This window comes from Salvelinus fontinalis, chromosome 11 (genome assembly GCF_029448725.1).
Source record: "Salvelinus fontinalis isolate EN_2023a chromosome 11, ASM2944872v1, whole genome shotgun sequence".
Lineage (NCBI taxonomy): Eukaryota > Metazoa > Chordata > Actinopteri > Salmoniformes > Salmonidae > Salvelinus > Salvelinus fontinalis.
Window position 1 is genome coordinate 56206970 of NC_074675.1, and position 14524 is coordinate 56221493.

Below are 14524 nucleotides of genomic sequence, written 5' to 3' on the forward strand. Positions count from 1 at the left end.
TAGTGTGTCGAGTAGGTATGTAGTGTGTATATAGTGTGTATATAGTGTGTAGAGTATGTATATAGTGTGTATATAGTGTGTAGAGTCGGTATATAGTGTGTATATAGTGTGTATATAGTGTGTATATAGTGTGTATATAGTGTGTATATAGTGTGTATATAGTGTGTATATAGTGTGTATATAGTGTGTATATAGTGTGTATATAGTGTGTATATAGTGTGTAGAGTCGGTATATAGTGTGTATATAGTGTGTATATAGTGTGTATATAGTGTGTATATAGTGTGTATATAGTGTGTATATAGTGTGTATATAGTGTGTATATAGTGTGTAGAGAGTGTGTAGAGAGTGTGTATATATAGTCTAGTGGGTGTGTATACTGTGTGTATATAGTGTGTAGATAGTGTGTATTGTGAGTATATAGTGAACTAGCATGTTCTGACTCACATGGTTGGCCTTTGACCTGTCTGGGAGAGTAGCAGCTGGAAGGGATGGAGGTGAGGCTGAGGAGTGTGGCGTTAACCCTTGTACCTGGGCTGACCCCTGACTCGGAGTGCATTGCCATGGACGACAACCCTGGCAACCCGGAAGTGTTGTTGGTGAACTGGGAACATCGCAGGAAGTCAGGCCATGATGCGTTGAACAGCTGGAGGACTGGTTCACAGCCCTTTCTGGCTGACTCACAGAAAGACTGGCAGGGTAGGACTACACGTCTAGAGAGGAGAAAGGGAGAGAGAATATAAAGAGAGAGAAAGGGAGGGAGAATATAAAGAGAGAGAAAAGGAGAGAGAATATAAAGAGAAAGGGAGAGAGAATATAAAGAGAGAGAAAGGGAGAGAGAATATAAAGAGAAAGGGAGAGAGAATATAAAGAGAGAGAAAGGGAGAGAGAATATAAAGAGAGAGAAAGGGAGAGAGAATATAAAGAGAGAGAAAGGGAGAGAGAATATAAAGAGAGAGAAAGGGAGAGAGAATATAAAGAGAGGAGAAAGGGAGAGAGAATATAAAGAGAGAGAAAGGGAGCGAGAATATAAAGAGAGGAGAAAGGGAGAGAGAATATAAAGAGAGAGAAAGGGAGAGAGAATATAAAGAGAGGAGAAAGGGAGAGAGAATATAAAGAGAGAGAAAGGGAGAGAGAATATAAAGAGAGAGAAAGGGAGAAAGAATATAAAGAGAGGAGAAAGGGAGAGAGAATATAAAGAGAGAGAAAGGGAGAGAGAATATAAAGAGAGGAGAAAGGGAGAGAGAATATAAAGAGAGAGAAAGGGAGAGAGAATATAAAGAGAGGAGAAAGGGAGAGAGAATATAAAGAGAGAGAAAGGGAGAGAGAATATAAAGAGAGAGAAAGGGAGAAAGAATATAAAGAGAGGAGAAAGGGAGAGAGAATATAAAGAGAGAGAAAGGGAGAGAGAATATAAAGAGAGGAGAAAGGGAGAGAGAATATAAAGAGAGGAGAAAGGGAGAGAGAATATAAAGAGAGAGAAAGGGAGAGAGAATATAAAGAGAGGAGAAAGGGAGAGAGAATATAAAGAGAGAGAAAGGGAGAGAGAATATAAAGAGAGGAGAAAGGGAGAGAGAATATAAAGAGAGAGAAAGGGAGAGAGAATAGAAAGAGAGAGAAAGGGAGAGAGAATATAAAGAGAGGAGAAAGGGAGCGAGAATATAAAGAGAGGAGAAAGGGAGAGAGAATATAAAGAGAGAGAAAGGGAGAGAGAATATAAAGAGAGGAGAAAGGGAGAGAGAATATAAAGAGAGGAGAAAGGGAGAGAGAATATAAAGAGAGAGAAAGGGAGAGAGAATATAAAGAGAGAGAAAGGGAGAAAGAATATAAAGAGAGGAGAAAGGGAGAGAGAATATAAAGAGAGAGAAAGGGAGAGAGAATATAAAGAGAGGAGAAAGGGAGAGAGAATATAAAGAGAGAGAAAGGGAGAGAGAATATAAAGAGAGAGAAAGGGAGAGAGAATATAAAGAGAGAGAAAGGGAGAGAGAATATAAAGAGAGAGAAAGGGAGAGAGAATATAAAGAGAGGAGAAAGGGAGAGAGAATATAAAGAGAGAGAAAGGGAGAGAGAATATAAAGAGAGAGAAAGGGAGAAAGAATATAAAGAGAGGAGAAAGGGAGAGAGAATATAAAGAGAGAGAAAGGGAGAGAGAATATAAAGAGAGGAGAAAGGGAGAGAGAATATAAAGAGAGGAGAAAGGGAGAGAGAATATAAAGAGAGAGAAAGGGAGAGAGAATATAAAGAGAGGAGAAAGGGAGAGAGAATATAAAGAGAGGAGAAAGGGAGAGAGAATATAAAGAGAGAGAAAGGGAGAGAGAATATAAAGAGAGGAGAAAGGGAGAGAGAATAGAAAGAGAGAGAAAGGGAGAGAGAATATAAAGAGAGAGAAAGGGAGAAAGAATATAAAGAGAGGAGAAAGGGAGAGAGAATATAAAGAGAGAGAAAGGGAGAGAGAATATAAAGAGAGGAGAAAGGGAGAGAGAATATAAAGAGAAAGGGAGAGAGAATATAAAGAGAGGAGAAAGGGAGCGAGAATATAAAGAGAGAGAAAGGGAGAGAGAATAGAAAGAGAGAGAAAGGGAGAGATATATTTATCAGCTGCAGTATTGTATCCTTACAAAAGATGGCGCTGACTTCATAGGACGACATAAGGAGTTATTTAAACAAACCGAACGCATTTTAATTTAATTGAATTAATTTTGGGTAAGAGACATATTATTTTATTTTATTTTACTTTTATTTAACCAGGTAGGCTAGTTGAGAACAAGTTCTCATTTACAACTGCGACCTGGCCAAGATAAAGCAAAGCAATTCAACACATACAACAACACAGTTACACATGGAATAAACAAAACATACAGTCAATAATACAGTAGAAAAGTCTATATACAATGTGAGCAAATGAGGTGAGATAAGGGAGGTGAAAGGCAAATAAAAGGCCATGGTGGCGAAGTAAATACAATATAGCAAGTAAAACACTGGAATGGTAGATTTGCAGTGGAAGAATGTGCAAAGTAGAGATAGAAATAATGGGGTGCAAAGGAGCAAAATAAATAAATACAGTAGGGGAAGAGGTAGTTGTTTGGGCTAAATTATAGATGGGCTATGTACAGGTGCAGTAATCTATGAGCTGCTCTGACAGCTGGTGCTTAAAGCTAGTGAGGGAGATAAGTGTTTCCAGCTTCAGAGAAGCTGTTCGTTCCAGTTGTTTGCAGCAGAGAACTGGAAGGAAAGACGACCAAAGGAGGAATTGGCTTTGGGGGTGACCAGTGAGATATACCTGCTGGAGAGCGTGCTACGAGTGGGTGCTGCTCTGGTGACCAGTGAGCTGAGATAAAGCGGGGCTTTACCTAGCAGAGACTTACGAAACAATTGTACAAAAAATGTACAATGTGGACCCAGAGGATATCACTTAAATGATTGTGCCCCAGGTTACATGAAAATCCACATTGATATGGTCGATAACCAACACATTCACAATACCAGAGCCAGTGTTATGTCTTGTAAAATCCCAAGAGTAAACACTACTGCGAGGAGCATGTTTTTCCATACAGGCATTTGTCTATGGAATAGCCTCCCCTTTTGTGATCAAGCTGGTCAGATGTATTTATTTGTACGATAGGTGTGATCTGCAATGAATCGATTTTTAGATTGAAATGTGAAATGAATATGGTTAGGGACAAGTGCAGTGAATTGTGACACTTTTTAGGATGTCAATATAAATTAATGTATTTACGGGAAACCCAGAGCTGCCCGGTGACGTGAACCTTTCAAACGTGCTAAATGCCTTTTACGCTAGCTTCGAAGCAAACAACACTGAAGCATGCATGAGAGCACCAGCTGTTCTGGACGACTGTGTGATAGCACTCTCCGTAGCCGATGTGAGCAAGACTTTTAAACAGGTCAGCATTCACAAAGCCGTGGGGCCAGATGGATTACCAGGATGTGTACTCAAAGCATGCACGGACCAACTGGCAACTGTCTCCACTGACATTTTCAACCTCTCCCTGACCCAGCTGTGACAGAGCCTGGACTCGAACCAGGATCTCTAGTGGCACAGCTAGCAACTGCGATGCAGTGCCTTAGACCACTGCGCCACTCGGGAGGCCCATATCAGCAAACTTAATGATGGTATTGGAGTTGTGCTTGGCGGTCATGGGTGAACAGGGAGGACAGGAGGGGACTGAGCATGCACCCCTGAAGGTCTCCAGTGTTGAGGATCAGCGTGGCAGATGTGTTGCTTCCTACCCTCACCACCTGGGGGTGGCCAGTCAGGAAGTCCAGGATCCAGTTGCAGAGGGAGCTGTTTAGTCCCAGGGTCCTTAGCTTGGTGATGAGCTTTGAGGGCACTATGGTGTTGAACGCTGAGCTGTATTCAATGAACAGCATTCTCACGTAGGTGTTCCTTTTGTCCAGGTGGGAAAGGGCAGTGTTGAGTGCATTAGAGATTGCATCATCTGTAGATCTGTTGGGGCGGTATGCAAATTGCAGTGGGTCTAGGGTTTCTGGGATAATGGTGTTGATGTGAGCCATGACCAGCCTTTCAAAGCAGTTCATGATTACAGACGTGAGCGCTACGCGTCGGTAGTCTTTTAGGCAGGTTACCTTGATGTTTTTGGGCACAGGGACTATGGTGGTCTGCTTAAAACATGTTGGTATTACAGACTCGGACAGGGAGAGGTTGATAAGGTCAGTGAAGACATTTTCCAGTTGGTCAGCGCATGTCCTGGTAATCCGTCCGGCTCCGCGGCCTTGTGAATGTTGACCTGTTTAAAGGTCTTGCTCACATCGGTTGCGGAGAGCGTGATCACACAGTCTTCCGGAACAGCTGGTGCTCTCATGCACGTTTCAGTGTTATTTGCCTCGAAGCGAGCATAGAAGTAATTTAGCTCGTCTGGTAGGCTTGTGTCACTGGGCAGCTCATGGCTGTGCTTCCCTTTGTAGTCTGTAATAGTTTGCAAGTTCTGCCACATCCAACGAGCGTCAGAACCGGTGTATTCAATTCAATTCATCTTCATCATATCCTATTCAATCCTAGTCCTGTATTGACGCTTTGCTTGTTTGATGGTTCGTCGGAGGGCATAGCGGGATTTCTTATAAGCGTCCGGGTTAGAGTCCCACTCCTTGAAAGTGGCAGTTCTACCATTTAGCTCAGTGTGAATGTTGCCTGTAATCCATGGCTTCTGGTTGGGGGATGTACGTACGGTCACTGTGGGGACGACGTCATCGACGCACTTATTGATGAAGCCGGTGACAGAGGTGGTGTACTCCCCAATCCCGGAACATATTCCAGTCTGTGCTACCAAAACAGTCCTGTAGCGTAGCATCCGCGTCATCTGACCACTTCCGTATTGAGCGAGTCACTGGTACTTCCTGCTTTAGTTTTTGCTTGTAATCAGGAATCAGGAGGATATAATTATGATCAGATTTGCCAAATGGAGGGCGAGGGAGAGCTTTCTACTCATCTCTGTGTGTGGAGTAAAGGTGGTCCAGAGTTATTTTTCCCCTCTGGTTGCACATGTGACATGCTGGTTGAAATTAGGTCAAAAGGATTTAAGTTTGCCTGCATTAAATTCCCCGGCCACTAGGAGCGCCACTTCTGGATGAGCATTTTCTTGTTTCCTTATGGCCTTCTACAGCTGGTTGAGTGTGGTCTTAGTGCCAGTATCGGCTTGTGGTGGTAAATAGACGGCTAAAAATACAGATGAAAACTCTCTTGGAAAATAGTGTGGTCTACAGCTTATCATGAGGTACTCTACCTCAGGCGAGCAAAACCTCAAGACTTCATTCATATTTGATTTCGTGCACCAGCTGTTATTGACAAATAGACACAGACTGCCACCCCTTGTCATACCGAAGGCAGCTGAAGGATGATCAATGGAAACAGGATGCACCTGAGCTCAATTTCGAGTCTCATAGCAAAGAGTCTGAAAAAGTATCTGTTTTTTAGTTTTAATATATTTGCAAAACTGTCTAAAAACAGTTTAGCACTTTGTCATTATGGGGTATTGTAATGTCATTATGGGGTATTGTGATGTCTTTATGGGGTATTGTGATGTCATTATGGGGTATTGTGTGTAGATTGATGAGGAAAAACGTTTATTCAATCCATTTTAGAATGAGGCTGTAAAGTAACAAATAGTGGAAGTTAAGGGGTTTGAATACTTTTCGAATGCACTGTATAAGGTTATATTTTAACAAGACATTTGTGGTGTGGTTGAAAAACGAGTTTTAATGACTCCAACCTAAGTGTACGTAAACTTCCAACTTCAACTGTATGTCCTGGGAAACGTTCTTGTTACTTACAAACTCATGCTAATCGCATTAGCCTACGTTAGCTCAACCATCCCGCTGGGGACCCACAAATCCTGAAGAAGTTTTAATTAACAAAGTTAACCATTTTCACTGTAGTGTCCTAAGGTGTTTCAAGCTGTCAGGCATTCCCTTGGCAGCAAGAGCCTCTCGGTGGATGCTGCAGTGTACCCAAGTGGCGTCGGGAGCAACTGCTTGCACGCGCGTTACCACTCCACTATGTCTCCCTGTCATGGCCTTTTGCGCCATCAGTAGAAGAGGATTTCTTCCTTAACAAACCTAACGCGTTGGTAAATCTAAGTGCGGGGGTGTGTCAGAAATATTGTTGCTATTTTCACAGGTGTTATTACGAGCGCAATAGCTGGCGGTGGCGCGAAAGGGGTTACGTTGTCGGAGTGACGAGGGCTTGGCCACTCACTGGCCAATCAAGGTGTTCCATGGTTTAATACTGCATGTGGTGGTGTCAAGTTCCGTAGGTTATTGACAAAGGTCTGGATAATATAATGCATGGCCAGGATAATATAATGCATGGCCAGGATAATATAATGCATGACCAGGATAATATAATGCATGGCCAGGATAATATAATGTATGACCAGGATAATATAATGCATGGCCAGGATAATATAATGCATGGCCAGGATAATATAATGCATGGCCAGGATAATATAATGCATGACCAGGATAATATAATGCATGGCCAGGATAATATAATGCATGGCCAGGATAATATAATGCATGGCCAGGATAATATAATGCATGGTCAGGATAAGAAAGACAGCAGACACATTGCTGTTGAACCAGCTGTCATTAGAGCAGGGTAAACGTAGTCTACTGTCATGGCTGTTTTGTTGTTGTTGTTATCAAACAAAAAGGAAAAAAAGCATACAGGAAAATAACTTAATATCACTGCACCATGTCATCACTCAGTCCATCTCTATGGAGGGGTTTCATCTCTCAGTCCATCTCTATGGAGGGGTTTCATCTCTCAGTCCATCTCTATGGAGGGGTCTCATCACTCAGTCCATCTCTATGGAGGGGTTTCATCTCTCAGTCCATCTCTATGGAGGGGTTTCATCTCTCAGTCCATCTCTATGGAGGGGTCTCATCACTCAGTCCATCTCTATGGAGGGGTTTCATCTCTCAGTCCATCTCTATAGAGGGGTTTCATCTCTCAGTCCATCTCTATGGAGGGGTTTCATCTCTCAGTCCATCTCTATGGAGGGTTTTCATCTCTCAGTCCATCTCTATGGAGGGGTTTCATCTCTCAGTCCATCTCTATGGAGGGTTTTCACCTCTCAGTCCATCTCTATGAGGGGTCTCATCACTCAGTCCATCTCTATGGATGGGTTTCATCTCTCAGTCCATCTCTATGGAGGGGTTTCATCTCTCAGTCCATCTCTATGGAGGGGTTTCATCTCTCAGTCCATCTCTATGAGGGGTTTCATCACTCAGTCCATCTCTATGGAGGGGTTTCATCTCTCAGTCCATCTCTATGGAGGGGTTTCATCTCTCAGTCCATCTCTATGGAGGGGTCTCATCACTCAGTCCATCTCTATGGAGGGGTTTCATCTCTCAGTCCATCTCTATGGAGGGGTTTCATCTCTCAGTCCATCTCTATGGAGGGGTCTCATCTCTCAGTCTATCTCTATGGAGGGGTTTCACCTCTCAGTCCATCTCTACGGAGGGGTTTCATCTTTCAGTCCATCTCTATGGAGGGGTTTCATCTTTCAGTCCATCTCTATGGAGGGGTTTCATCTCTCAGTCTATCTCTATGGAGGGGTTTCACCTCTCAGTCCATCTCTATGGAGGGGTTTCATCTCTCAGTCCATCTCTATGGAGGGGTTTCATCTTTCAGTCCATCTCTATGGAGGGGTTTCACCTCTCAGTCCATCTCTATGGAGGGGTTTCACCTCTCAGTCCATCTCTATGGAGTGGTTTCATCTCTCAGTCCATCTCTATGGAGGGGTTTCATCTTTCAGTCCATCTCTATGGAGGGGTTTCACCTCTCAGTCCATCTCTATGGAGGGGTTTCACCTCTCAGTCCATCTCTATGGAGGGGTCTCATCACTCAGTCCATCTCTATGGAGGGGTTTCATCTCTCAGTCCATCTCTATGGAGGGGTCTCATCACTCAGTCCATCTCTATGGAGGGGTTTCATCTCTCAGTCCATCTCTATGGAGGGGTCTCATCACTCAGTCCATCTCTATGGAGGGGTTTCATCTTTCAGTCCATCTCTATGGAGGGGTCTCATCTCTCAGTCCATCTCTATGGAGGGGTTTCTAGACACATCCAATCAGTATGAGGTGGTAGATAAAATAACGTAGATAAAGGGGATGTCCACTCACTGGTTTGTTACTCCTAAACCAGATCTGTTAATAATGCTCTGGTGACGTCCTTCCTACAAGCCAATTCCTTTAGTCTACACTGCTTTTTATTTTATTTATTTTATTTTTTTACCTTTATTAAACTAGTCAGTTAAGAACAAATTCTTATTTTCAATGACGGCCTAGGAACAGTGGGTTAACTGCCTGTTCAGGGGCAGAACGACAGATTTGTACCTTGTCAGCTCGGGGATTTGAACTTGCAACCTTCCGGTTACTAGTCCAACGCTCTGACCACTAGGCTACGCTGCGAACGCATCGGGCAGGACAACACCAAGAACTGTCTTCATTCAAAGGAGGGCGTCTACTTGGTATTTAAATCAGATGAAAAGGGGGACAACAAAAAAACATTCATTTTTTAATGGTTTCTAAATACGAGGTTTATGAGCACAAAAAACAACAACATCTCTCCTGTTCTCTGTGCATTGTGGGTACTGTGCTTCATGGCTGGATAGGTTGTGCTGCTGCAGTCAAAATCCATAGCCGCGTTAACGGCTAACCGTTTTCGGTTGGTCTTAAATATCCCCGCCAGCACATACTGAAATTGGGACTTTGGCACCTTTTTAAGGACACACCTCAGATATTGCCACCCATCCCACCTCAGAGAAAGCCAGCTCATATAAGACAGGTAAATTACCAATCCTGGCGCTATGTTTTGAAAATAGAAAAGCGCCGGCTTGTACAGGTCGAACGAGCATACATTTGACAAATGCACTGGCTTAAGACCAGCCAAAATTGACCCCATAAAAGGAAATATAGAATGACTTAGGGCCCGATTCAAACTTAGGAAATGTACGCCTTTCCGATGCAATTCTCAACAGTTGGTGCTGAATACAATAAAACCTCTGAAAACCCTCCCACTTGCTGTCCAACAGATGGTCTCGTGGAGTTTTGATTCAATACAGTTTTCAGTACATTTATTGAAAGCCATCCCTTTTAAATGTGGTCTACCTTTAATAAGAGTTTTCTGGACGGACAAAAAATATACAGTATGGAGAGAAGTGTTCAGAATATTAGAGATCAATGACAGGAAGCCATGTAAAAACACACATGTTTGTCTCCTGTTCAGCACCAATTGGTAGATTTTTTAAATACTCTGATCTTGTATATTATATGGGACTAGGAAAGCATTTATGAACAATAAAAAAAGGCTGGTTTGGAGAGACTTTACGCTCCAAATGAAAAATAAAGAAGTGTGATTCATTCTGAAAGTTGCCATTTTCAATTGTGGCCCGTTTCAGGAAACTAGGTGCACGTCGCGAGCCATGATTGGCTGAGATACTGAGTGGGCTGGACATGCAGAGAGATGAGTTCGGATTGGTCTGCCATATAGGGGTAATAATAATATGAATGGTGAGGGGGAGAGGGGTAATAATAATATGAATGGTGAGGGGGAGAGGGGTAATAATAATATGAATGGTGAGGGGGAGAGGGGTAATAATAATATGAATGGTGAGGGGGAGAGGGGTAATAATAATATGAATGGTGAGGGGGAGAGGGGTAATAATAATATGAATGGTGAGGGGGAGAGGGGTAATAATAATATGAATGGTGAGGGGTAATAGGGGTAATAATAATATGAATGGTGAGGGGGAGAGGGGTAATAATAATATGAATGGTGAGGGGGAGAGGGGTAATAATAATATGAATGGTGAGGGGTAATAGGGGTAATAATAATATGAATGGTGAGGGGGAGAGGGGTAATAATAATATGAATGGTGAGGGGTAATAGGGGTAATAATAATATGAATGGTGAGGGGAGAGGGGGTAATAATAATATGAATGGTGAGGGGTAATAGGGGTAATAATAATATGAATGGTGAGGGGGAGAGGGGTAATAATAATATGAATGGTGAGGGGGAGAGGGGTAATAATAATATGAATGGTGAGGGGTAATAGGGGTAATAATAATATGAATGGTGAGGGGTAATAGGGGTAATAATAATATGAATGGTGAGGGGTAGAGGGGTAATAATAATATGAATGGTGAGGGGTAATAGGGGAAATAATAATATGAATGGTGAGGGGTAATAGGGGTAATAATAATATGAATGGTGAGGGGGAGAGGGGTAATAATAATATGAATGGTGAGGGGGAGAGGGGTAATAATAATATGAATGGTGAGGGGGAGAGGGGTAATAATAATATGAATGGTGAGGGGGAGAGGGGTAATAATAATATGAATGGTGAGGGGGAGAGGGGTAATAATAATATGAATGGTGAGGGGGAGAGGGGTAATAATAATATGAATGGTGAGGGGTAATAGGGGTAATAATAATATGAATGGTGAGGGGGAGAGGGGTAATAATAAAATGAATGGTGAGGGGGAGAGGGGTAATAATAATATGAATGGTGAGGGGTAATAGGGGTAATAATAATATGAATGGTGAGGGGAGAGGGGTAATAATAATATGAATGGTGAGGGGTAATAGGGGTAATAATAATATGAATGGTGAGGGGAGAGGGGTAATAATAATATGAATGGTGAGGGGTAATAGGGGTAATAATAATATGAATGGTGAGGGGGAGAGGGGTAATAATAATATGAATGGTGAGGGGGAGAGGGGTAATAATAATATGAATGGTGAGGGGGTAATAGGGGTAATAATAATATGAATGGTGAGGGGGAGAGGGGTAATAATAATATGAATGGTGAGGGGTAATAGGGGTAATAATAATATGAATGGTGAGGGGGAGAGGGGTAATAATAATATGAATGGTGAGGGGAGAGGGGTAATAATAATATGAATGGTGAGGGGGAGAGGGGTAATAATAATATGAATGGTGAGGGGTAATAGGGGTAATAATAATATGAATGGTGAGGGGGAGAGGGGTAATAATAATATGAATGGTGAGGGGGAGAGGGGGTAATAATAATATGAATGGTGAGGGGGAGAGGGGTAATAATAATATGAATGGTGAGGGGGAGAGGGGGTATTAATAATATGAATGGTGGGGGGGGGAGGGGTAATAATAATATGAATGGTGAGGGGTAATAGGGGGTAATAATAATATGAATGGTGAGGGGGAGAGGGGTAATAATAATATGAATGGTGAGGGGGAGAGGGGTAATAATAATATGAATGGTGAGGGGGAGAGGGGTAATAATAATATGAATGGTGAGGGGGAGAGGGGTAATAATAATATGAATGGTGAGGGGGGAGAGGGGTAATAATAATATGAATGGTGAGGGGAGAGGGGTAATAATAATATGAATGGTGAGGGGTAATAGGGGTAATAATAATATGAATGGTGAGGGGGAGAGGGGTAATAATAATATGAATGGTGAGGGGGAGAGGGGTAATAATAATATGAATGGGTGAGGGGGGAGAGGGGTAATAATAATATGAATGGTGAGGGGAGAGGGGTAATAATAATATGAATGGGTGAGGGGTAATAGGGGTAATAATAATATGAATGGTGAGGGGGAGAGGGGTAATAATAATATGAATGGTGAGGGGGAGAGGGGTAATAATAATATGAATGGTGAGGGGGAGAGGGGTAATAATAATATGAATGGTGAGGGGGAGAGGGGTAATAATAATATGAATGGTGAGGGGGAGAGGGGGTAATAATAATATGAATGGTGAGGGGGAGAGGGGTAATAATAATATGAATGGTGAGGGGAGAGGGGTAATAATAATATGAATGGTGAGGGGTAGAGGGGTAATAATAATATGAATGGTGAGGGGAGAGGGGTAATAATAATATGAATGGTGAGGGGTAGAGGGGTAATAATAATATGAATGGTGAGGGGTAATAGGGGTAATAATAATATGAATGGTGAGGGGGAAAGGGGTAATAATAATATGAATGGTGAGGGGAGAGGGGTAATAATAATATGAATGGTGAGGGGTAATAGGGGTAATAATAATATGAATGGTGAGGGGGAGAGGGGTAATAATAATATGAATGGTGAGGGGGTAATAGGGGGTAATAATAATATGAATGGTCGAGGGGTAATAGGGGTAATAATAATATGAATGGTGAGGGGGAGAGGGGTGTAATAATAATATGAATGGTGAGGGGGAGAGGGGTAATAGGGGTAGAGTAATAATATGAATGGTGAGGGGAGAGGGGGTAATAATAATATGAATGGTGAGGGGGAGAGGGGTAATAATAATATGAATGGTGAGGGGGAGAGGGGTAATAATAATATGAATGGTGAGGGGTAATAGGGGTAATAATAATATGAATGGTGAGGGGGAGAGGGGTAATAATAATATGAATGGTGAGGGGTAATAGGGGTAATAATAATATGAATGGTGAGGGGTAATAGGGGTAATAATAATATGAATGGTGAGGGGGAGAGGGGTAATAATAATATGAATGGTGAGGGGGAGAGGGGTAATAGGGGTAATAATAATATGAATGGTGAGGGGGAGAGGGGTAATAATAATATGAATGGTGAGGGGGAGAGGGGTAATAATAATATGAATGGTGAGGGGGAGAGGGGTAATAATAATATGAATGGTGAGGGGGAGAGGGGTAATAATAATATGAATGGTGAGGGGGAGAGGGGTAATAATAATATGAATGGTGAGGGGGTAATAGGGGTAATAATAATATGAATGGTGAGGGGGAGAGGGGTAATAATAATATGAATGGTGAGGGGGAGAGGGGTAATAATAATATGAATGGTGAGGGGGAGAGGGGGTAATAATAATATGAATGGTGAGGGGGTAATAGGGGTAATAATAATAGTGAATGGGTTGAGGGGGGAGAGGGGTAATAATAATATGAATGGTGGGGGGAAGAGGGGTAATAATAATATGAATGGTGAGGGGTAATAGGGGTAATAAGTAATATGAATGGTGAGGGGGAGAGGGGTAATAATAATATGAATGGTGAGGGGTAATAGGGGTAATAATAATATGAATGGTGAGGGGGAGAGGGGGTAATAATAATATGAATGGTGAGGGGTAAGAAGGGGTAATAATAATATGAATGGTGAGGGGGAGAGGGGTAATAATAATATGAATGGTGAGGGGGAGAGGGGTAATAATAATATGAATGGTGAGGGGGAGAGGGGGTAATAATAATATGAATGGTGAGGGGGAGAGGGGTAATAATAATATGAATGGTGAGGGGGAGAGGGGTAATAATAATATGAATGGTGAGGGGAGAGGGGGGTAATAATAATATGAATGGTGAGGGGTAATAGGGGTAATAATAATATGAATGGTGAGGGGGAGAGGGGTAATAATAATATGAATGGTGAGGGGGAGAGGGGTAATATTAATATGAAGGGTGAGGGGGAGAGGGGTAATAATAATATGAAATGGTGAGGGGAGAGGGGGTAATAATAATATGAATGGTGAGGGGGAGAGGGGTAATAATAATATCGAATGGTGAGGGGGGAGAGGGGTAATAATAATATGAATGGTTGAGGGGGAGAGGGGTAATAATAATATGAATGGTGAGGGGGAGAGGGGTAATAATAATATGAATGGTGAGGGGGAGAGGGGTAATAATAATATGAATGGTGAGGGGTATAGGGGTAATAATAATATGAATGGTGAGGGGGAGAGGGGTAATAATAATATGAATGGTGAGGGGGAGAGGGGTAATATTAATATGAATGGTGAGGGGTAAGAGGGGTAATAATAATATGAATGGTGAGGGGGAGAGGGGTAATAATAATATGAATGGTGAGGGGTAATAGGGGTAATATAATATGAAATGGTGAGGGGTAATAGGGGTAATAATAATATGAATGGTGAGGGGGAGAGGGGTAATAATAATATGAATGGGTGAGGGGTAATAGGGGGTAATAATAATATGAATGGTGAGGGGTAATAGGGGTAATAATAATATGAATGGTGAGGGG

At 42.2% G+C, this 14524-nt stretch overlaps 1 protein-coding gene across 1 annotated transcript in view; it reads right to left on the minus strand.

The window, feature by feature from the left end:
* The window catches only part of corin (corin, serine peptidase), a 213503-nt gene that overhangs the window by 174235 nt on the left and 24744 nt on the right, over positions 1–14524 (minus strand). Inside the window, exon 5 of the mRNA XM_055937047.1 lies at positions 446–711. Within this exon, the coding sequence (XP_055793022.1) occupies positions 446–711 (266 nt within the window). The remainder of the gene's footprint in view (positions 1–445; positions 712–14524) is intronic.